This window comes from Chiloscyllium plagiosum, chromosome 42 (assembly GCF_004010195.1).
Source record: "Chiloscyllium plagiosum isolate BGI_BamShark_2017 chromosome 42, ASM401019v2, whole genome shotgun sequence".
In the NCBI taxonomy this organism is placed as follows: domain Eukaryota; kingdom Metazoa; phylum Chordata; class Chondrichthyes; order Orectolobiformes; family Hemiscylliidae; genus Chiloscyllium; species Chiloscyllium plagiosum.
In genome coordinates, this window is record NC_057751.1 from 19660572 (window position 1) to 19685270 (window position 24699).

At 40.0% G+C, this 24699-nt stretch overlaps 3 protein-coding genes across 11 annotated transcripts in view; 2 read left to right on the plus strand and 1 right to left on the minus strand.

The window, feature by feature from the left end:
• The window catches only part of dnajc14 (DnaJ (Hsp40) homolog, subfamily C, member 14), a 39596-nt gene extending 31353 nt beyond the window's left edge, over positions 1-8243 (plus strand). For all 3 annotated transcript variants that reach the window (XM_043681671.1, XM_043681672.1, XM_043681673.1), the window contains exon 7: positions 7798-8243. In XM_043681671.1, coding sequence (XP_043537606.1) covers positions 7798-8008 — 211 coding nt within the window. In that variant the 3' untranslated portion in view covers positions 8009-8243. The remainder of the gene's footprint in view (positions 1-7797) is intronic.
• Positions 8244-12472: 4229 nt separating this feature from the next.
• On the minus strand, positions 12473-21766 carry LOC122543215 (ORM1-like protein 2). 2 transcript variants are annotated; one of them, XM_043681691.1, is made up of 4 exons: positions 21680-21766; positions 18375-18559; positions 14997-15148; positions 12473-14265 (listed from the first exon to the last, which is right to left on the minus strand). In XM_043681691.1, exons 2-4 carry the CDS (start codon positions 18546-18548, stop codon positions 14130-14132), a joined length of 462 nt encoding a protein of 153 aa, XP_043537626.1. In that variant the 5' UTR covers positions 18549-18559; positions 21680-21766; the 3' UTR covers positions 12473-14129. The 2 variants fall into 2 exon arrangements, with proteins under 2 accessions (XP_043537626.1, XP_043537625.1); XM_043681690.1 differs by having other exon boundaries at positions 18375-18556; positions 21680-21763.
• Positions 21767-21833: 67 nt separating this feature from the next.
• Positions 21834-24699, plus strand: part of LOC122543214 (growth/differentiation factor 11-like) — a 60426-nt gene continuing 57560 nt past the window's right edge. For 2 of the 6 annotated variants that reach the window (XR_006309961.1, XR_006309959.1), the window contains exon 1: positions 21834-21909. The gene's annotated coding sequence lies outside the window, so the exon portion shown is untranslated. Of the gene's footprint in view, positions 22269-24699 lie in introns of all 6 variants that reach the window. The other 4 variants (XR_006309957.1, XR_006309958.1, XR_006309960.1 and 1 more) reach the window with 3 other exon arrangements.

Sequence of the window (24699 nt, forward strand, 5' to 3'; positions counted from 1 at the left end):
ACGGGGCAAAAGAAGTCTATATGGCCTGTTGTGTTTGCTAGCTCTCTGCAGGAGTAATTCACATGGTCACCTCCCATGTCATTTTCCCTGTGGATTTGCTTTTCTTCTTTTCACAATTATCACTTTCATTTTGATAACTATATAATTAAATCTGAATCTACCACACTCAGGCAGTGAATTCCAGATCCAAACCACTCACTGTAAAAAAAATTTTTCCTTATATTGCATTTGGTTCTTTTGTCAATCACCCTTAAATTTGGTGTTTTCTGGTTCATGATCTTTCCACCAATAGGAAATCTCTCCTTTATTTACTCTGTACTGACCTCTCATGATTTTGAATACCCCTATCAAATCTTCCCTTAACTATCTTTCTGTAAACCCCAGCTTCTCTATTCCATCTACATAACTGAAGTTCCTCATCTCTGGAATCATTCTTGCTAGGTGAAAGGTAGTGGTTGCAGGACACGTGTAACTTTAGTGGTGCAGTGGTTTGAGTTATTGAACTAGTAATTGAGTTCAAATCCCATTTTAACAGTCTGGGAATCTGAGTTAAGTTTTAAAATCTAAAAACAAAAACTAGGATTAGTAAAACTGAAACATAAGAATGAGGAGTGGGAATAGGCCAATTGGCTCTTTGAGTATACTCCACTATTCAATAAGATCATGGCTTCTCTGTTGTATTCCCATCTCCTCCCAAAACCTATGCCACTGTATTAAAATCGATCTACCTCCACCTTAAAAATTCAATGATCCCATCTTCTTTGGTAATGAGTTCCAGAATTGTACAACCCTGAGATAAGTAATTTTTCCACATTTTGGTCCTAAAAGGGTGACCTCTAATTTTGAAGGAATGCCCCTAGTTCTGGCCTTAGCCATAAGAGGAAATATAATTTCTACATCCATGTTGTCAGACCCTTCAATATACTGTGTATTTCAATCAAGTCACCCTCACACTTCTAAACTCCAATGAAAACCAGTCCAGTCTTTCCTCATTAGCCAACCTACTTATTCCAGGTATTGATCTAGTGAACCTTCTCTGAATCATCTCCAACACATTTACATGATTCCTTAAGGAGACCAAAACTGTACACTGTATTCAAGATGTGGTCTCACCAATGTCCTGTATATATTGTAAAACATGAGGCCCCAGCACAAATCTCTGCAGGACGTCAATCTTCTATCCTTAATACGTTATCCCTTTTACTTTGTGCAATAACTTTGTGTGGCACTTTTTTTTAGATTAGATTACTTAGTGTGGAAACAGGCCCTTTGGCCCAACAAGTCCACACCGACCCTCCGAAGAGCAACCCACCCAGACCCATTCCCCTACATTTACCCTTCACCTAACACTATGGGTAATTTAGCATGACCAATTCACCTAACCTGCACATTTTTGGACTGTGGGAGGAAACCGGAGCACCTGGAGGAAACCCACACAAACACGCGGAGACTGTGCAAACTCCACACAGACAGTTGCCCGAGGTGGGAATTGAACCCGGGTCTCTGGCGCTGTGAGGCAACAGTGCTAGCCACCGTGCCGCCCACATCCATGTTGTCAGACCCTTCAATGTACTTTGTTGAATGACTTCTAGAAATCAAAGTACAGTATGTCAACACACTGCCCCATTATCTAGAGAACTCCAATAAATTGATTAAACGTTACTTCCCTTTTAACAAAATCATGCTGACTCTTCCCAATAACCTTATACTCCACAACCACCTGATGAAGGAGCAGTGCTCCGAAAGCTAGTGCTTCCAAATAAATCTGTTGGACTATAACCTGGTGTTGTGATTTTTAATTTTATACACCCCAGTCCAACACCAGCATTTCCAAATCCCAATAACCTTGTTCTTCTGAGTGTCCACTATGATCTCCTTAACGAGCAGTTCTGACACCTTTCTCACAATAGTCATCAAGCTAACTGGTCTGTAGTTACTGGTTTTCTGCTTCCCTCCTTTTAAATGGAGGGGACATATTTATGCTACTTTTCAGTCTGATGGAACCTTCCCAGACTATCTCTAATTTTGGAAAATTAGCATCAATGCATTTACTGCATTGAGCCAAGGATGAAGTCCATCAGGACCTGGGGAACTTGTCAGCTTGCAGCTCAGTAATGCTTCCTTGGTGATTGTAATTTCAACAAGTTCCTCTTTTCTTTCTACCTCTTGATTTACAGCTATTACTGGGATGAATTTTGTATCCTCTATAGTAAAAACAGAAGCAAAATATTTGTTCATTTCATTCACTATTGCCTTCTAATCTATTATTAACTCTCCATTCTCACTCACTAAAGGACTAACTCGCTTTATTTACACTTTTTCTTTAGTAAGAATTTCTACATGTATTTACTATCTATTGTTTACACTTCTAGCCAGCGCCCTGTCATACTCAGAGGTTGATCAGAAAGAAGAAATTAAAGTCATTCTCTGCCATTCTTTCTATTCTGGCCAATCATCCAACTTGCTACTCATCTTTTGCACAGTTATGTTTTTTTCTTAAGTTTTTGCTTATTCTGAAATATTGCTTTAATTATCTGCTACAGCTTCTCTATTGATCTATCTCCTAGCCTATTATTGCATTTCACTTTGGTAGCTCAGCTCTCAAGCCTATATAGTGGCTTTTATTTAAATTTGAAATACTAATCTTAGATCCACTCTTCTCCCTTTCAAACAGGATGTAAAATGCAATCCTATGTTGGTTGCAACTGTTGAGAGGCTCCTTAACTCTGAGGTCATTATACAATACAGAGTCCAATATAACCTGCTCTCTGGTTGGTTCCAGATATGTAGTTCTAAGAAGCTACCTCAGAATCATTCAATGAACTCCTCCTCATCCAGGCTACCATTGCTAATCTAATATTCTAGTTATATGCAGATTAAAGTCACCCATGATTATTGCTGTCCCTTTATCACAAGCACCCAGTATACATTGTGGTTACTATAAGAGAGTCTGTAGACCACTTCCCCTAGTGACCTATTATTCCTCATCTCCACCCAAATCAGTTTTACATCCTGATTTCCTGAATCAAGGTCACCTCTAACTACTGCACTGATTAACAGTGCTACCTCTCCCTTTTTACCAGCTTTGAATGTCTTATATCCCTTAATATTCAGGTCCACTCCTTGTCATTCTGCAGCTGCATCTCTGTAATGGCTATCATATTTATCTATTCCAATGTGTGCTACGTGCAGTCAGATTCGGAGTGTTTAGTTTTGTCTTTTGTTATCTTTGTAACATCTGTTAGTCTCTCTAACCTCTCTGGTTATTCTCTGATTTTCATTTCTTGTATTACTATGTTGCTGTCTTGCTTCAACTCTACCTTTTAACTATAACTATCCAAGTTTAAAACCTCCTCTGCTTCCTTCATTATGTGTACATCAGTGCCAACAGGCCAGGTGCCAGTGTCCCACTGGAAACCACTTCTCGCACATATATCTTTGAGCTAAGCATTCATTACTCTCTTATTTGCCTGATATGAATTTGAACATGGCTCCATAATCTAAAGATTATTTCCTGTTTGAGGTTGTGTTTTGTATTTTAGTGCCCATCTTTTCATACTTCCTCAGCAGAACCTCTTTCCTAGGTCTACCTCTGCTTACTGGTATCAACATGAGCCTGGACAACTGGATCCTTCCCCTCTCACTGCAAGTTCTTTTCCAACCCAGAGCAGATATCCTGAACCTGGCTACTGGACACAGCACAGCTGTCTGGACTTGCCCTCTTTGTTGCAGTGAACAACTGGGCCATCAAGCAGCACCTGTTCAGCAATAATCTGCTCACTGATGCCAGGTTTAGGTTCCATCAGGGCCACTCAGCTCCTGACTTTATTTGCAGCCTTTGTTCAAATAGGGACAAAAGAGCTGAATTCCAGAGGGAAAGTGAAAGTGACAGCAAGGCTGCATTTGACTGTGTGTGGCATCAAGGAGCCAAGCAAAACTTGAATTCACTGGGAATCAGGGAAAACTCTGCATTGTTTGGAATCATATCTGGCACAAGGGAAAGTGGCTGTGATTTTTAGAGATCAGTCATCTCCACTCTAGGGCATCTCTGCAGGAGTTTCTCAGTCATGTCCTAGGTCAACCTCATTAGCATTATTTAGTGATATTCCCTTTCTGATAAAGTCAGAAGTGGGAATGTTCGCTGATAATTGCACAATGTTCAGCACCATTCGTGACTCCTCAGATACTGAGGCAGTCCATTTCCAAATGCGTCAAGACCTGGACAATATGTAGGCTTGGGCCGACAAGGAGAAAGTAATATTCATGCCATGCACACGTCAAGGAATGACCATCTCCAACAAGAGGGAATTTAACAATTACCCTTTGACATTCAGTGGCATTACCATCAGTGAATCCCCTGTTATCAACATCTTGGGATTACCATTGACCAGAAACTCAACTGGACTAACCATATAAATAGTGGCCTCAATAGAAAATCAGAGGCTAGGAATACTGCAATGTATAAGCCACCTCCTGATTCTACGAAGCCTATCTACCATCTACAAGAAATAAGTCAGGAGTGTGATGGAATGCTCCCCACTTGCCTAGATGGGTACAGCTTCATCAACATCCAAGACAAAGCACCACATCCACAAACATACGCTCCCTCCAACACCAACATTCAATAGCAGCAGCATTGTGTACCATCTACAAGATCTACTACAGAAATTCACCAAACATCCTTGGCAATTGTAGGTTTGGATGGTACTGTTGATCATCTAGAAGGCCATGGGCAGCAGATACATGGGAACCCTACCACCTCCAAGTTTCAAACAGTGCCATTCCTTCAGTGTTGCTGGGTCAAAATCCTGGAACTCTTGAATAACTTTGTGAGTCTACTTCTGGGTATACAGACTGCAAAGGTTCAAGAAGGCAGCTGACCATCATCATCATCACCTCAAGAGCAACTAGGGATGGGCAATAAATGCTAGCCTGGCCAGTGGATGCCCATGTCTCATGAGTGAGATGAAAGAAAAATGTCAAACACCCTCCTTATGCTGAACCTGACTAAGGCTATGTTCCTTTTTGCTCCTCCTACTTGAATGGCTTTCTTTGTCCATGGTACCTTTGTCAGTTAGGTCTTTTCAGCTTGGTTGGATGGAAGTGTAGGTTTCACAATAGATGACCTAAAACTTTTTGGACAGTTACAAAACCAGAGGCTCCTGCGTTCCTGTCTGCTGGGTACCCTTGCCTGCATCACGCGCAGTCACACCCTCCTGTCCCTGACCACTGGCCAAATCCGATGATCCCATCCTAAGGGGTGTGGTTGCCTCCTGGAATAAAGTATTCAGGTGACTTCCCCTCCCTGATGTACAGTGTCTGCAGCTCTGAATTCAACCCACTGACTGACGTTCCTGAAACTGCAGATGGATTTATCCTTAATCATGCTGGCATCCAGAAGTTCAAGCATCTTGTAGTCACAGCACATCACCTGCACTGCTAGCTTTATTGTGTTAATTAATAAACATTAATTAAATGGCTGGGAATTGTAAATTTCACCAGTGCAGATAAAGATCTTACAATTACTAATAGTTATGCTGGTTGTAGGTTGGTAATCATATATACAGTCCCAAACAGCAGTTACTCATAGACGCATTATCTCTCTGTTGTGGCTTAATTTTTTTTTTCCCCCAATCAGATGTTCTCCAGAAGGAGAAGCTCCAGGCCGAGGCCTCCTTTTATCTTCTGCTGTCTCATCTCTCTGCTGTCTTGAAGCTAAAGGGCTGGGTCCCAGAACCTGCGCCTCCACCTGTTCTCTGTTGCTGCTTGCTGCTGTCTTGAAACTCTGCAATTGCTCTCCAATTGTCTTTAATATCCAACTGGCCTCATTATTGTTTTTATTTTAGTAAAGGAAATCTGCAACTTTACCCAAGGCCAACATGGTTAACTCTTATCTGTCTGCTGCAGTGGCCAAGCAGCCTGTATATTTGCATCATTTCAAAAGCTACCATATTTCTGAGCACCTGAGATGAACCTTCTGCCAGTGCCCACATCTTGCAAATGGATACTTTTTTAAAAATCTCACTGGATGGACAATATTGTGGGCGAGAAAATGCACATAAACACTTTGCAACACTCTGCAAAAAGAGCAAAGAACAGCTTCAGGAAACCACTAATTTTTCAGTTCAGGTATTCTCAAAACAGCTTAAAGCAAATTACTCTTCCCTAGCGACTGATTTTCTTTTCCTTTTAGTTATGAGAATTTTGTTAGTTTATTCATGAAGAAATTCACTAAGGTTCTCTAGAGAGCACCTTGCAAATGCATGACCACTTCTATCCAGAAGGACTCGTGCAGTAGATGCATGGGAACACAATCACCTAAATGTTCTCCTCTGGCGACTTGGCTAGAGGAGAACTTGGAAATATCACTGACTTGGAAATATCACTGCTTCATCAGTGTCACTGGATCAGAAGCCTGGTTCAGCTTCCCTAACTATATTGTGGGTGGCCCTACACTAAATAGACTGCAGCAGTTCAAGAAGGCAGCTCACCACTGTCTTCCCAAAGACAACTAGAGATGGCCACTAAGTACTGGCCAACCCAGTGAAGCCCAGGTCTCATGAATAATTAAAAAAAGAAACTTTCCTCCCTGAATTACCTGAGAGACTCAATACATTTGCTATTGACATTATCCTAGCGTATAAAGGGACCTGATAATTTCACAACATGGAATTAGGTCATGTAGCAACAAAGCAGCAGCGTGTTACCTTGCTTGATCTATCCCTCATTAAAATCAATATTTTCATACCATTTAATGTTTTCAATATGTAAATAACCACTCCTCACCCCACCATCTTATTTCATTTTCTCTCCACTGTTGAAAACACCCAGTTGCTTAGGTGTAGTTCCATGTGTGTTCTTCATTACCCTGCCCCTTTGTATTGCTCAACTATCAGACTGCAAGGACAGATCACATGGACATTTGCTAGCAGGCTTCATTCAAATCTGATCAGAAGTGAGAACATGTTTTTTTTTAAGTGTTTTGTCTTGGCCTGAAGCTATATTACCTATATTACTGAGATCTGCTAACATGGCACATACTAAGGATCAAAACTGGAACCTACTGATGTACAATTACTTCCAGAATCATCTAGCGAAGTCCTGATGTCAAGTTAAAGGTGCTAGCATCATGTCTACGTGCAATAGTCATGGTTCAGTGGGGCTTGACACATTGGGTAATACAAATGTAATTGTATAGCACAGCACACCTATGAGTTGAATTTTTTTTAAATAATTGTACCTTACTGGAGGTGCAAGTTGTGTAGAGTTTATTCTAATAATACTGGAGGAAAAAACCTTTCCTTGTGCCAATTTCTGCGGTCTGTAAGAATCATACTGTTCGGATAGCAGTCTGGACAGGTTGTGTTCCAAACTCTCTGATTAATAATAATGGACTATAGTTCTCTTTATTAGTTAAAAAGCCACATAGACTTTTTCACTAAACACAAGTGGAGGGAATGGGCACTGCCTGTCTTTAGCTATGCTCTTGTAGAGGTTTGTGAATGGTAAAATGCTCCCTATAAGGAAGACATTTGAAAAAAATTAAGCTCAAACTCTTCTCATTCTACCTTTATAACAGTCAGCTCAACAATAGCATTGACAGAAGTTGTTTGTTTGTCCACACCAAGGAATGATGTGTGATACAACTGCCCTCCACATGAGAATTTCTTGAAGTGAATCTAGCAGACTGCGAGTTAAAATTATTTACAGACATATTTTGAAGTCAGGATGGTTGCTGCCATTTGGAAAGGGGTGGAAAAACATGGATTGTAATACCTCTGTCTCCCTCTTGTTTAGAGCTAGTTCTGAGAATGGCCCAAGTCCTCCCACTGACCTCCAAGACTTCTTCAGCAAGATTTTCCAGGGTGCTGGACCTCAAACAGCGAATGGGAGCTTCTTTGGCCCTCCGCAGCCAAGGTCCAATAGTCAGCCCAAAGCAGAGGCTGCACAAAGAACCGAAACAAAGCAAAAGCGGAGGAAGAAGGTGCGACGAACATTCCCACGCTGAGCCTTAAAGTGCAAAAACAAACCTCAGCGATTACCTCGGTCAGCTTGATGGCAACCTGACTGAGGACAACCATGATTCTAGAGTAGAGCAAAGACAAATAAAAGTCCTCTTTTATTGAATTGTATGAATACATTTGGACTGTACCTTTTTAACATTTTAATTTGAATGTACAATAGCAACTAAGGTGATCTTGAGAACTTTACTTTTTAACTTGAATTAAATAGTAAAGAATTAATTTCTGGTTTCAACAAAATGAATATAACCCAATAGGTGACTTTTTAAAATGCTTTATTCACTCCAATGTTATGATTTTTTTCTTTGGGGGTGGGGGGGGGGGGCAGCAGTGGTTCTGGTGGTCTTACCTCCTGAGTTCATAAGTTCTCCTAATCATTTTTAATGGGGAAAACTCTGTATTGCAGAAAAAATAGAGTAAAACGGTATGTTTGTCTGATGGCCTAATTTCCACCAGAAGACAGAGCACATTTACAAACAAAGGAAGAAACCAGAAAATAATTTAAGTGTAAAATTGAGCACATTTATTGTGGTTTGGGAGATCAGATACAATTTCTTTTGTAACTTTAAAAAATTAAAATTTACTGGAAATCATACACAATCTTCTAAACAGAAAATAAGAACCTTTGGTTAATAACTACCATAAAAAGTAAGATTGACTTGTGCTCCTTTTTAGTCCTTTAATGTCTTGCATTTCATTCTCTTCTCTCACTCCCGTTCTTTCTGTGTACCTCAATCTTCTACAATGATGATAATGTCTTACACAGTAATGAAACACATACCGATCAGTAACAAGAGTAATATATTTTATGGATGTGTGCAGAAATCTTAATATGACTGGAACACCATGAGTATGAAATGCTTTGCAACACAAGCTTTAATTCAACCCACTAATACAAAGTAACCGTAGCATCATCTGTGTTCACAGCTCCATGGCTGGGACTGACAAGAGGACATTTGAGTAATCAGCACTGTAAACCTTTATCAGTACTTGAAAATTTAACCAGCTTTTTCTGGGAATCAAGCCAAAAATTCTCCAATTAATAGTAATGGAGTTCAAAGTTTGTTATATGTTATAAAAATGCCCACCTAGAAAATGATTTTTGTTTAGCCATCAAAATCTATATACCACGTATAAGATTTCCTATCAGTTCCCAGTCAGTAGAACATTTGATTTAAACAAATGCTTACTGTTTACCTTTCTGGCACTGCACAGACTAGGGACAAGACTGAGATTGAACAAGAGAATACAGGTAGCCTACGAGAGCAGGTGTATGTTCCATAGAGTGAGCTACAGTCCTGCTTTCTACATATTCGATCTGTGTTGTGAATTTTCAAGTTTTATCTGTACAGTATGCCTGTGATGCTAAATTACCACCTTGTGATCATTGACCAATCTGGTGAACGAGGATCTCTGCATTGGAGCCAGTTGATTGTATATCTGAACATCCTGAGTTTCAAAAGGTGGTCTCAGTCAGTATCTCAAACACTCCATTCAAATTACAGAAACCCCATTTAACATAAAGTTAAACTTGGAGAGTTGTACTTGTAGGAGGCATGTGCTTTAGTATCGTCATGGTTATAGTCACACATTATTTAGAATCTTTGATAGGTGCAGTTTCAGTGCCGTGGGCAAAGCAGAATCCATGGTGGAAGAAGTAGAATACGTTGGTGGGAGTGGAGCTATGGGACAGCATTGTGAGAATCTTTGAAGAGGAATGATTTGAGAGAAGGTGCTAATTGGAGGGGTTTAGGGAAATTTAATAGCATTGAAGGACATGGGCTTTTGTTGAATGGGAGAGGTACTCGTAAACATGGAGGTAAAGAGAAGGATGGTTAATGTAGAGCTGGGATGAAGAAAGGCTTAAGAAAGCAGAATAGTATACTTTGTAGTCCAGATGAGTTTGGGTGGGGGATTCTTAAAAAAACAGGTGGTAATTTGGTATGGTGGAGATCAGGGAGGGGACAGTCTTTGGAATTTGGGAAATGCACTTGAACAAGTGCATTGAAACAAAATAATTCAAACCTAATTATTAATCAGATAGTTCTTGCACACTGCTATAATTTTAAATTAAATGAAACAAATGCTAGTACAATAAAATCTATTCAAACATTAGGAATAGACTTAATTGATGTTAACACAATATTAAATGCTTTAGCTAAAAATAAACAAAACTTTTACTATACACTTAGGTTTGAAAAGTAAAATTAACAACTTTAATGTTTTACACTGAAAATCTTTTACTCTATTTTTCTCTTTCACTTCTTCCTTTCTACAATCTATTTTGGAGGTGGGGACAACATTCTTTTGGCTGTAAACAGGTTACACAGGTATGTTGAACGTCAGCAGCTTGAAATCACATAACCTAAAAAGCGCAAAGCAATCTTAAAAGTGTTTCCTGATAACAACTCGCTTCCCCCACCCCCAACATTTCTCAAGCACCTTAATGGTGCATGTACAAATCTGTGGCATTCCAAGAATAAAATGGTCTGTATATTGCCAAAGGCACATTTCACTGTGGTGTTGTCAGTTGTGGCAAAGAATTTAATGAAAGAATTATATTGGGAGTAATTTTATAAACATGTGCTAGGTCGACAACCTAAAGCATCAACTCTCATCCTCTCCATAAGTGCTGTCTGACACACTGTTTTCCTTCAGCATTTCTGTTTTTATTTCATCTTATGAAGTCTTAAATCACTCATTTTGTTTCTGACCCTGAAAATTTTGACATAGGTTGCCCCTTTTAGATGAACTAAGATATTTAAGGTTGAACAGGTAATTTAAAATTGTTGACTTTTATGAAGATTGTTTGATGTAGAAGTTTGTAAGCAGTTATTCACAAGGTTCTGCTGACCATTACCTGTGAGTATTGTTGAAGTTAGAGCTAATTTTAAGGTGACAATCGACAAATTTAAAGTTGTGTAATTTGGTGGGTTCACAGATTGGACCTTTGTTCATTTGATTTGAAAAGGCTGTAGATCCCAACACAAATCTTTTGTTGGCCAGAACCTTTTCAGGAGTGAAAATAAAATGCAGATTGCATTACCAAAGTGTAGTTTATTTTTGTAAAGGAGTGTACTTTTAAAAATGGTATTAAGAATTTTGTATCTTTATATCTCAACTATACCTTACCTTCCATTCTTTTACAGTAAAGAACTCTCATTTATGTACCACCTTTTATGATCACAGGCTGTTCCAAAGGACTTTACAGCTATTAAATACTTTAAAGTGTAGCAACTGGTGTAATTTAGGAAAAACAGCAGCCAATTTACACATAGTAAGCTCCCACAAACAGCAGTTATATAGATATTAATTGTTTGCCAGGAGGAACCTACGCTCTTCAAAAAATATCTCATGGCACTATTATAGCCATCTGGGAGGATATATGGGCTTTGGTTTAATCTGGCAAACCAACAACTAGGTCATCAGTTATTTGATTAATACAGAAGAGACACAAAAAGTTGTTAAAGATACATGCCTTCTACGGTCATATATAATTTCCTACTGGACACCCTAACCATGCAGATGGTTAGTCTGTCAGTATTTCATTCCAGTTACATGCAATAAAGGTGGTGGGCTTGAGAAGTCATGCCAAAATGAAATCCATTTTTCAAGGTTTGTACCCATCTCTGTTTAATAATCCTAAATGTAATAGGAGTTAAAATCCCAGCTGAAATGTGCCTTTCGTTCCAAAGTTGAATCATATTGGAGTCGAAATGTTAACTCTGTCTCTCTCTCCACGGATGCTGCCAGATCTGCTGAGTTTCTCCAACACTTTCTGCATTCACAGTATTTAGCTGAAATGCACTTTCGGTTGCTTTTGAACTCGTAAAATATTTGCAGCACTTTGCATTTTATTTTCAAAATAGATTTGCCTCAAATTATTTTTGTGTTTTTGCTGAGTAAAATTTCAGATTTTGCCAAATTTTTGCACTGTGAATGTGTGCATGTTGGTTGAGAGTGTGTTGCTGGAAAAGTAAGCAGGTCAGGCAGCATCCAATGAGCAGGAGAATCGATATTTCAGGCCAGAGCCCTTAATCAGGAATGTGTGTGTGTATTTCATTTAAAACATCCACGTCATCTGTGCAGAATAGATTTTTGGCCCAAAGCCTGGAAATGTAAGGACAGTGTTCTAACACTACCTTTAGTCCCTCAGCGCATTTGTTTTATTATTCTAATTTCCAATATTTGCACAGCAAGATTCCACAGTTAACAGCATATAGTTAATCCGTCTGATGTTGACTGAGCAAGGAATGATGACCAGAAGAACTCCCTAGTTCTCATTCGTAGTGATCTGAGATGATATTCGTCAGAAGAGGCTATAATTCAATATCTCATTTGTACTGGACAACCACCAATGCAACACTCCCTCATGAATGAATAGAGTGACTGAACTGTGACCATGCGTTTAAAGCCTGGAGTGGGTCTTTAACGTGGGATCTTCAAACACAGAAGGCCAATTTGAGCTCTTTATTTCGTAAAAGTGTATTTATAGACCAAACTTCATGACCTCCGATATCCTGAAGTGCTTTACAACCAATTAAGTGCTTTTGAAATTTGTCAGTGTAACTGCACAGCTAGATCCAACAGCAATGTGACAATGGCAATGTAATCAGTTTTACTGATACTGACCAAGGGATAAGTGTTGCCCAGAGTCAGGGATCGAACTTCTTTGTTTCTTTTTAATTGAAGTAGTGCTGCGGGATCTTCATGCACCTTGGCAGTCAAATTGGAACTTGGTTTATTCTTTTATCTGAAAGATGACATCAGGAGAAGTGTGGAACTTTGAGCATTGGAATGTAAGTCTAAATATTTGTGTTCTAGTTTCTGGAATAGGATTGACCTTTTTAACTTCCAGAAAAGCATGATCTCCACCAAACCACAGCTGACAGCTTGGTTAACTGATAACTACAGGTAATGGTTAAACTGAATGAACAGTTCACTTTTGTTAAGTAGATAAGATTACAAGTAATAAAAGTTACAAACCTGTAGTTCAGTGCTTCAAGACAGAGTAATTGAACAATTCCAGTTCACTTTTGCATTGCTTTGTGCTTCCAGACATTTGTCAATGCACTGGGACTAGCATTAGTTCAGTTTCTGGTTGCAATTCCAGTATTAAGGAAAAAGTGCACCTAACAATTTCATTTTGGAAGTACTGAAACTTTTCCATTCTTGAGACCCGATGTTGTGGACTCAGAGATTAAGAATCCAGTCAAGATTGTATTAGCATTAACTCCTTTCAAACAACTCTCAACAAGAATTTGATTAATCCTTGGATCAATAGTTTCTAAGGTGCCATATAGTCATAGGTGGACAATAGGCTTAGCACTGGACCTTTTCACCTTTGGAATGTGAATAATCAAGTTATGTACATTGGGTGGTGGTAGTTGAGATGTTGAAATTTGAATACTACTTGTGCGTACAGTAATGTTAAAAGTCAAACACAATGACAAGGGCTATGATTTAAAGCATTACCAAGATCAAGGACCCCTCACTGTCATATCACTATATGCAACCCTTTTATACACTATCTCAAAGCTATGCTACTGCAATGCCAGAATGACTTTCTAAAGTGCAAGATAAAAGAATAGGACTCCCAATTCAGTGAAAGTTTCAGAGAAGATTGCAAGGAGAGGTCAAGTAAGATCAAACAGCAGCTTTGCCATAGTTACAGATAGTAAGGTATGTGCCACGATGGGAGTGAGGAAGAAATCAGTTGGTTGGAATTTGCAAGGCACTATAGGTGGCAGCAGAGTTGACGTTTTGTGAATCTTTTCTAAATCTTTTACCTTAATTGCACAAACACTCCTCCACACCCTTATTGACGTAAACCTCTTTTAATTGTACACATATAATGCAAAGAAGGAGAAAAAAAGTACAAAATTATACATGAGCAGCTTATACACAGGAGTAAACTCACACATACAAAATCTTTCACTTGTGCAGGTAAGAAAACAGTTGGTGTTTCAAGAGGTAGTGCCAGCAGTTCCTTCATCAGTCATTGTCTCAGTACATTATGCCCATTGCTCATGCTGCTCCCTTTCTTAGGTTGTTTGGAGCTACTGGCAGCATCACCTTTCAGCATTCACCCAGAGGTCATGCACCCACTCAATACTTGTTGATGCCAAAGATTCGGACACCGTGCAGCTGTGGGAGTTTGGGAATGAGTGCGGTGAGCAAAGATGTGGTGTTCACCAGGAAATGAACAACATTATATTTAGTGTAGAAACTTGCTAGCATATACCTGGAAGGAAAACAGAGCTTTAACATTTGTTTATCACTTATAAATGCTCATTGGTAGAGTTACACAGCACAGGAGGAGGACATTTGTCCTGTTATGCCTGTGCCAGCTTTTTTGCTTGTCCTATTTTCTCTCTGCTATATTCTGAGTACAGTACTGACAGAGGGGCAGCGTAACAAAGCACTATATTTTTTTCCCTTTCCAGTATATATCCAAATCCCTTTCAAACGTTCCTATTGAAGCTACTTTCTGTGCCCTTTCAGGCAGCATGTTCCAGATAGCTCACTGCATTTAAAAAAGTAATCTCCTCATCTCCCTCTTTGGTTTTTTTTAAACCACTCACCTCGGAGTCCTCTTTTCCATGACAATGCAATACTAGTTCAGCACTGCCCTTCTGACAGTGCAGCACTCCCATGATAGTGCCCCTCTGACAATGTGGCACTACTTCCAACAATGCAGCGTTCCTCAGGATCAAGTCTCCAATATAACACAGCATTCCAGCAGCACTACAGTGGAAGTGGCAGACTTGATTCTTGTGCTAATGTCTGTCAAGTGGAGCTTAAACCAACAACATTATGACTCAGAAGCAAGACTGCAATCCCATGAGCCATGGCTGACACCCTATTAATACCTTGGAGCACAACAGTTTTTTTTTCTCCCTCTCCTGCCACAATAAAGGTCCAAATTGTGTATTTGTTATAACAATTAAAGCAGGAAACAGAACAAGGACTTACAGAATTATTGGAGTGATGGTGAGAAACTTGCGTGAAGACGTAAACTGAATCCCATAATCCATTTGCTCCCAGTGTGTAAGTAATCGTGCCTTTCCCTGGTCTGGAGTTTCAAATGGTGTTCCTTTAACCGTGTGCAGAAACCAATACATTGCCTACAAACAGAGACTTGGTATATCACTGGGTGCTGACAAAGACCTTTGCGATTTGCCATCTGTGTGTTCTGAGAAGAGGCTGTCAGCAACTATGAAAATACCTCAGAACAACCTAGTGATTACACAGCACAGCTGGAGTCTGCACATCTGTCACCACCTTTTTCATGTTTCTGTTGTTAAAGAAATTAAAGATCCACATGCAACAGAGTCATAGAGCAAGGAAACATACCCTTCGGTCCAACTGGTTCATGCCAACCAAGTTTCTAAAACTAAACTAGTCCCATTTGCCTGAATTTGGGCCATATCCACCTGAAACGTCTGAAAATGAACCTTCAAGCTCAGCGAGCAAACCTACATCCAGAACCTCAACCTGAGCTACAAATCTTCTCAAAACACGCTTGGGCCATACCCCTCTAACCCTTTCCTTTTCATGTACCTATCTAAACGTCTTTTAAATGCTGTAACCGTACCTGTATCTACCACTTCCTTTGGCAGTTCACTTACCATACGAACCACCCTGTGTGAAAAAGTTGCCCCTCAGGTCGCTTTTAAATCTTTCTCCTCTCACATCTCTGCCCTCCAGTTTTGAACTCCCTATCCTAGGGAAAAGACCTTTGCTATTCACCTTATCTATGCCCCTCATGATTTTATAAGCCTCTATAAAGGTCACCCCTAAACCTGCTACGCTCCACTGAAAGAAGTCCCAGCCTCTCCCTGTAACTCAAACCCTTCAGTTCTAGTAACATCCTTGTAAATCTTTTCTGCACTGTCTCCAATTTAATAATATTGTTTCTATAGAAGGTCCGCCAGAACTGTACACAGTACACCAAAAATGGCCTCACCAACATCCTGTACAACCGAAACATGACATCCCAACTCCTATACTCAAAAGTCTGAGCAATGAAGGCAAGTGTGCCAAACGTCTTCTTTACCACCATGTCAACCTGTGATGTAACTTTCAAGGAACCATGATTTCTCTACACAGATGCCACCAGACCTGCTGAGCTTTTCCAACAATTTCTATTTTTTGTTTCTAAACCCCTAGGCTTCTTACCAAAATACAACACCTCGCATTTTATTTAAATTAAATTCCATCTACCATTCCTGGGCCCATTGGCCTAATTGATCAAGATCCCTTTATAATCCTACATAACCTTCTTCGCTATCTACTATAGCACCAATTTTGGTGTCATCTGCAAACTTACTTACTAACCATGCTTTCTATATTCTCATCCAAATTATTTATATAAATACCTTTTATATGAAGATCTCGTAGTTTAAAAACATGGGCTTAAGGTGGGAAAGTCCTGGACCAAGGACTAACAGTCCTAAGCTAATTGCAATGAAAACTGTTTCAAACTGGTTAAAATTAACAGCCGAGTACAAAATCATAAACACACATTGCATTAGTTCACTAACTGAATAAGAATCTCTAGAATTTTAGTTTTTACTAAATGTTAACTACTGAGAATATATTAATCCTTACAATTGACCTCAGGAATGAATGAGTAACAATCAAAGGCACATAAACTTGTCAACCTGTGCTCAGGTTCAAATGACTAGTCATGAGTGTGCAGTCCAGATCAGTTCAACATGAACTTGGTCTGTGAAGTTTGAGTTGGCAATGTCTAAAATACTTCCTCCTTACCAAAATAAAAGCAAGCTTCTTAAAATCATCAGTGCCATGATGATCACTGCTGTTGCATCAACCCGTGGCAGAAAGATACATATTATCTGTGTTATTTGCAATCTGAGCTGCACTGAATAGAGGAACACTTCAGTGTCATTTGCATTGTCTCCTGGCTTGGGCAGAGTGGGGAGAATAAAGAGAACATTAAAAGAAGGTAGTTGCCCCTTTCAGATGCAATAACAAGACTTCAGGGAGCAGGGTAGTTCTATGTGCACCACAGTAGTTCAAGAATGCGGATCAGTGTTACCAGGGCAACTAGGGAGAAGAAATATATATTTGTCTTTGTCAGCGATGCTCATATCCCATGAATGAAATTTTCAAATAGTAAATGCAAGTCCAAAGAAGGAGAATTTACTTTGAAAATAAAAACGATACTGTGAAAAGAGATTCTTGAACAAGAAGGATCTGCTTAATTACATTAAGAATTTTCAGCTAGTGAAATTTCTGGCAATAGCAATAAATTTCTCAAAAACTATCACAATGAACCCTGTGGACTGGGGCCACTGAAATGCTTCCCTGGTTTCTTTTTCTCCACCATAACACCATCATTTTTGTCTGTCTGTGTATGCATACGATGTTCTAGAAATGAGTTGGAGAATTAACCAGTAGAGCAACAGACAAGTTGTTCATAGTTGTTTACCCGATGTTAGAATCTATTTATTTGTAATAAATAGTAGTTCTTGTTCAGTACATAAACCTGGTCCAATTTTTCTGTCAGCCTTGGTCTATCTGACACGCAAATTGAGGACTTTGTATGCTCTGATTAACTTTTTAACACGGTTCGATTTCCAGCATGGTACCCCATTGATGTGTAGACTATTACTGAGTTCAGTTCAGAATCAAGTTTCATTTCAGAAGAATCGGGTTTTCAGTATAATAGAGCCCGAGTAGAAGGATTTAATTTTGTGAAGATTCTGAGCTGAGAGAGTCTATGTCAAAGTTTTCAAGCTGTCAATACTAGAGAAGAGATTCCATGCCATCAGAACTGAAAAGAAATCCAGGTCATCATCAAAACTGGAAAGAGTCAATTAAGTAAGAAATTAAAAAGTTAAGATAAGAGTGATACTTCAGTGGGATTGAGTACCTGTAAAGGATATTGCTTGGGAAAATGATTGAAACATATTCAACAAAACAAAATTAAGATCATTCTAAATTGTTGTCCTGGATTGTTTTGTTTTCTTTTGTGTAATAAACTTATGGTATTTTTAAAAGAGCATTCACAGTAGTTATTCAGTGACTAACCACCATGGTAACCAACTGCAAAATCAAACTTATAACCTATAAAACCAGGTTTCACTCTAGGATTTGAATTCTCCAGGATTACTATCAGCTGGGATCAGAACAACACAAACTTGTATGTTCCACCAGGGATCACTGGACAGTGATCAGGTGGAGCCCTAGCCACTTGCCACTCATCTGTAACTCAGAAGTGCTAAGGTTCAATTTTTACGCCACAACCGCAGTAGCACAGGATATTGACATCCCTTTAAAAGTACCCGCGTGAAGTTTTGCCCCCACCCATTCGCTGTGACTCACCGAGTTATGGATGACATGAGTGAGGGTCCACACCACAGGAATGCTGAAGAATGGAATGCTCAGCAGGACGACGTGGAGAATTCCGACTAAAATGAGGTAGGCCAGCCAGATTCCCCGGCTGTTCATTATCCGGGTGTTTGGATTAACCTCACTGTGAGCGACACCAACATTCATCCTGTCTCCTACTTTAAAGAAGGGGAAAGTTCAAAAAAGGAAAGTGGTCCTCATTCTCTGTCCTCCACTCAGCTGCTGGCATCTATCTGCACAATCGGGTAAAGCGAACCGATAAAGTTTATGCCAAAACAGAAACAGTAAAAGTCAAACATGCTTTTTCAATTATTGCGCAATGGGTGAATTATGTTATCAGTCAGATTCTATCCAAAGCCAGTATCTGCATTATATCCAGAACTTCTACAATTTTTAGTGCAAAACTGACATACTTGAACAGCAGGTTGAATGTTTTGCTGATCTAACCTGTCAATTTGCTCACACAAAATTCCACTAACAGCAGTGAGGTTGAGGGTTGTTTTTTTGAGGGAGAAATGATGGCTCCAGGACACAAGGGAGAACTGTCCCCGCTCTTCTTCAAAATTGTGCCACCTGACAGGATGGACAGGAACCTCAGTTTAATGTTTCATCTGAAAGGCAGCACCTCTGACAGTGCAATGCTCCTCTCCCTGCACCATACCCCCAACTCCTACATCATGGGTCAGTGAGGAGAGGAGAAACCAAGGCTCTGGAGATACTTGAGCTTCACAAACGTGGCCTTGTGGTGGATCCCTGATTGCAACCACACTGAGGTGAGGAGATGCCAAAAGATTCAAATCTACGTCCAATGCAACATGAACTTGGTAGTCTCATTCCAGACAATGCAAAACTGGATGAAATTCAGGATTCAGGATGAAATTGCCCAGCTGGTGCACTTGTGCTATTTGCGCATTTTGCCAGGTCTATTTTGCGCTATTGGCAGGGCTTCCCAGGTTTTCTACCATCTCATCATTTAAATGGGTCTTATACATCCTGCCATAATATGTCTCATGGTACAGCAAAAAAATAGTTGGTGCAACTTTTTGTCAAGGCGACAGTGTACATCCTATTGGCGACAAAGTTTGAAGCTGGACATTTTCCTGTTGTGGTCTGTGCTGCAGAAGATGGCTAACGTGAGGGGACAGGGAACAACAGGCTGTCAGGAAAACTGCAGGTGAAAGGCATGGATCCCACACAATTAACCTTATGTAAAGCTTACATAAGTGCTTAGCTTCCAACTTTCTACCCAGTGCGAAAGAGAGAGAGACATCAAGCCCTTGTGGGGAAAGCCCAGCGTGGAGCAACTACAGGCCCATTGCTAAAGAAGGACTGTAATTGGAACTTTTAACTTTATTACTTATTTACTACTTTATACTGACAAGAACTGTAATGTTAAACGTTTCTACTTTTTACTTAAGATTTTGTACCTAGATACCTTGTACCGAAGTTGGCGCCGTGAATTGTGACATTGTAAACTTTTCACTGTACTCCTGTATCCCTGTACTTGAGTAAACATGACAATAAAACTTAATTCTAACTCTATAAATCTGAGCTCATTGAAAACTCTGCTGCTTGTATCCTGACCGACACCCATCACCCTCCACTTGCCTTGGTCCTAAGTTCTGGAATTCCTTCCCTGAAACCTTTGCTCCAACTTAAGTCACCGCTTCCAGCCTACCTGGTTAACCAAGTTACTTGTCATCTGCCCTACTTCTTATTTTAAATTTTTCTCTGATAATTGCCCATGAAACACCTCAGGGCATTTTACCATCTTAAAGGCATTATATAAGAATAAGTTGTTGTCTAAAATAAACAGACAACCCACCAAATTCATAGACTCCACAATGAGGTCAAGGTGATATTTCCCTTTTCAAAATATTTCAATGATGTGTTGTTGAAACTTTTTGTCTTGCATTTATTTAGGACAAATTCCAAACAATTGCAAAATTTACAGAAGCAATGAGTGCTGCCAGGTTGGCAAAATACTCTGGCTGAGGCTTTGCCATGGAGAAAGCAACAGGGAACGCGAAGCTCCCTGAGGCTCCTGGATAATTCAAAAAAAGTGCAAGGCTTGAACAGATTACTTTTGTTTGCAAAGAACAGGTTGCTGTCAATGAATGTATGTCGCTTTCAACAATTCTAAATGAGCCACATTATGAGCCAGTCTGATTATCTTAAACTGGTTGTGTAGCTTGGAGTGCACTCTCAACTGTCCAGCAAATGCTGCCCAATTGTGAAAACACACCTAACAGTAGATATATCATTAAATTAGCTAACTTTGGAAATTAGTTGGTGAAATTTAGGTGTTTGACCACCTTCATGTGAAGAAGCAGTAAAATCAGCTGCACAGTGATAAGAGTTAGACTCTGTGGTTTGCACAATCAAAGACCAATCACTCTTTTAGAGGTGAAAAAGTGGCTAACAAGTTCTCATTTCTTTGAAACTATAACTTCCTTGAAGGAACAACAGGTGGATCTCTTGGGGTGATAAAGATCAAAATAATTTCATCAGCAATGAAATTAATGGCCAGCATGTCAGATTCATATGCTTAATACCTGAGCCAACCAGCTCCATAATAACTGAGCGCACTACTGAAGACTCAAATGTCAGCCCAGAGAAATTCATTCTGCTAAATCTGGAAGGGAATCTATAGTTAAACAACAACAGCAGTACTGTGACTTAACAGCATGTGTTTTTATTTCATTTGTTTGATCTTTACCCACATGTATTTGGGATTCCATATTCATGACTCTTTCCAACCTTCATTCAAGTTTTATGGACTTGTTCCTTGTAGAGAGAAGTCAGGTGGTGAACTGACCAAGCCAAAAGCTGAATTGTGTTAAAAGTATCAATAGTGTGACTTGTGTTTGACATTGTAACAACAAATTATTCTGCATCAGCTTATAAAACGTTTGACATTTTGTTTAATTAATCCCTTTAAAACCACTAACAACAGGCAAGGTGCATCGTCTGCCAGAAAAAAAAGAATCCTACAAAGCTGAAAGTGGTGGCTAGCAAGGACTAAGTATTTAAAAAATGCTTTATGTCTTTGTATAAATAAAATTAAACAAAATACTTAGAAAAAAGCGATAATAGAATTGGCTGGTTTCTGAGAAGCCAGGTCCTGAAGACAGCGCCCCTTAAACGTAAAGGCGGTTAAAAAGGGCCTGTTAACACTTAACCTATCTGCCTTTTTTTTAAAAAAAAGGGAATTATATCTTCAAAGCATCTTAACCTCGTCCAAAAATAAATAACAAAAAGCAATTCTTTTCACTCACCAGCTCCTTTAACTACGATCAGGAAGGCCTCCTCCGCTCAACCTAACCTGTCACCGCCGTGTCTGCTTAACTCAGCTGTTGTTTGGCTGATCGGGTTGCATTCACACTGGGATTGGCTATCTGCAACGTCAATCACATGGCACAATGGCTATCACAATAGGTTGCACGCCAGCTCTGAAAATCTAACGAAGGTGGCGGGGTGGAGAATTAGCCGACAAAAAATACGCAGGGTAACTAAATTGTTGTCCATCTCCAGCTTAAGTTGGGTGCGGGAGGGGATTGGTAGTTTCCACTTTTCGAGATATTTTCTATTCCATCTGCTTAAAGGTATTATTATCCACCTCTGGAGCAGATGGACTTGACGCAGGCCTTTTGGCTCAGAGGTTGGAGAACGACCACAGTACCACAAAAAACTTTTTCTATGTGTTCTACGGCAGCCTTTCAAGCGATTCTCTGAGGATATTCCTAATATAACTAAGCTCTTTTAACTGGGGATACCCACTGAAGTGACTTTTAATCAACTTGCTCAGACGTATTTGACACATCTCTGCGACAGGTGGGACATGAACCTGGATCTTCTGGCTCAGAGGTAGGGCCATTACCACAAGAGCCCTTAGAATTTCCATTTTTATGTTGAGTCTCAAATGTGAAAATCAAGTTTTATTTTTCAGAAACAGTTTATTTCATTGTCATCTCTGCCAATATGGTACCCGGTAGCTGTGCCAATTTAGTGCAGGGCCTGGGAATCTGAGTTCCCACTTACCAGGGCCACCCTAGGATTGGCACATGTTACCCAGACCACAGAATAGGGTTGAGGGGTGCAATCTTGGTGTAGGGTGCACAAAACAAAATGTTTCAGTTCCTGCCAACTCAATACCATCATGTTTGTCATCCTCATGCTTCAATCCCTGCAAGGCCACCCAATTTCTAACTCACCAGCTGTGACAACACCTCATTCCCAATTACTGCATTTCTTTAATTCTGGCTTCTTGAGTATCCCCCACTTTCCATCACTCCACCATGGCCTTCAGCAAGCAAGAGGTCACAAGCTTTACAATTCCCTCTTGAAAGATGCTCCTTACCTACCTCATCCAACCTTTTACTGACCCTATCCCAATAACTCTTTCTTTGACCCAGTGTACATTTTTTATCAATGTTGCTGTGAAGTATCTTGGGATGCTTCTCGGTTTTAAAGGCACTTGGGACAAGGAAAGCAACTGCACCCAATGTGAACACTTGACTAAGTTGGACGTTCTCCTCCATTGTTTGGCAATGCATTAAGATGAGAAAAAAACTGCATAATTATTTAGTTGGTTGCCAGCATCCAGATCTACAGGTTCTGGCCCGAGTCTCTGACAATAGTTCTTAGAGAATCAGATGCAGAGCTCTGGCTATCACGCTATGCCTGAGAGTATTGCTAAATTCAGCTCTGACCTTAAACTTGCCTCCACCTCCTTGTGTGTATGTTGCAACACTAATCTGCAATGATGGTCATGTGGAGAGGATCAAAGGGCAATTATCTTCACACCTGCTTCATGCAGCTCATCGTTCACCAGCAACATCAAACAGATCTTAGCATAATGGCAGCTTACAAAAACGGCATTTCTATAGAACCTTTCATGATCTCAGAATATTCCAAATCACTTTAAAATAAATGAAATGCGATTAAAATGTAATAATTGCTGTAATGTTTGCAAAATAAGCAGCCAATTTGTGCACAGCAACACCCCCCAGCCCCCACACACATCAATGTGATGAAGACTGATATGGGCCACTCCTGATGAAGGGCTTTTGCCCGAAACGTCGACTCTCCTGCTCCTCGGATGCTGCCTCACCTGCTGTGCTTTTCCAGCACCACACTCTTGACTCTAATCTCCAGCATCTGCAGTCCTCACTTTTGTCTAATGTTTTACTGATGTCACTTGAAGGATAAATATTGGCCAGGACACCAGGACAACTCCCTCGGGCTGCTTTGAAAAATGTGTCATGGGATCATTACATCTACCCAATGGGGAGAAGGGGCCTCCTTTCACCATCTCATTGGAAGGACGCCATCCTTGACAATGTGGCATGCCCTCAGCACTGATCCTCTGATAGTGCCTATTCCCTCAGTGCTGACCCTCCAACAGTGCCTACTCCCTCAGCACTGAACCCACAGCCTCCTGACCCCAAGGCGAGAGTTTTCCTCTTCAGTGATGTTTGCCAAATCAAAATCCTTTATGTCTTCCTAGAAGCTACTAATGACTTCCAAATCTTTGCAAAGGTTTTCAGAATCTGAATTAATTGGAATCAGAATTTCCTCCATCCTCAATCTGCATCTTGACAATTCCTATTCGTTGTCCCTGACCCTTTAATCCACTGCCCCCACTAGTTTACTCACTGCACTCATCTTCGTCACACCAAAAGTAATTTCATAGAGTCATACAGCACAGAAACGTACCCTTCTGTCCAACTCATCCATGCTGACCAAGGTTTCCAAACTAAACTCGTCCCATTTGCCTATGTTTGGCCCATATCCCTCTAAACCTCTCCTATTCATGTACCTGTCCAAATGTGTTTTTAATGTTGTAACTGTACCTGCATCTACTACTTCCTCTGGCAGTTCATTCCACATACAAACTACCCTCTGTGTGAAAAGGTTGCCCCTCAAGTACCTTTTAAGTCTTTTTCCTCTCACCTTAAATCAATGCCCTCTAGTTTTGAACTCCCCCACCCTGCAGAAAAAACATTTGCTATTCACCTGATCTATGCCCCTCATGATTTTATAAACTTTTTTAAGGTTACCCCTCAATCTCCTATGCTCCATTGGAAAAAGTCTCACCTCTTCCTAAAACTCAAACCCTCCAGTCCCGGTAACATCCTTGTAAATCTTTTCTGCACCTTCTCCAATTTAACAATATCCTCCCTATAGAAAGGTGATCAGAACTGTACACAGTACTCCAGAAATGGCCTCACCAACATCCTGTACAACATGACATCCCAACTGTATGGTCAGAGTAATAAAGGCAAGCGTGCCAAAC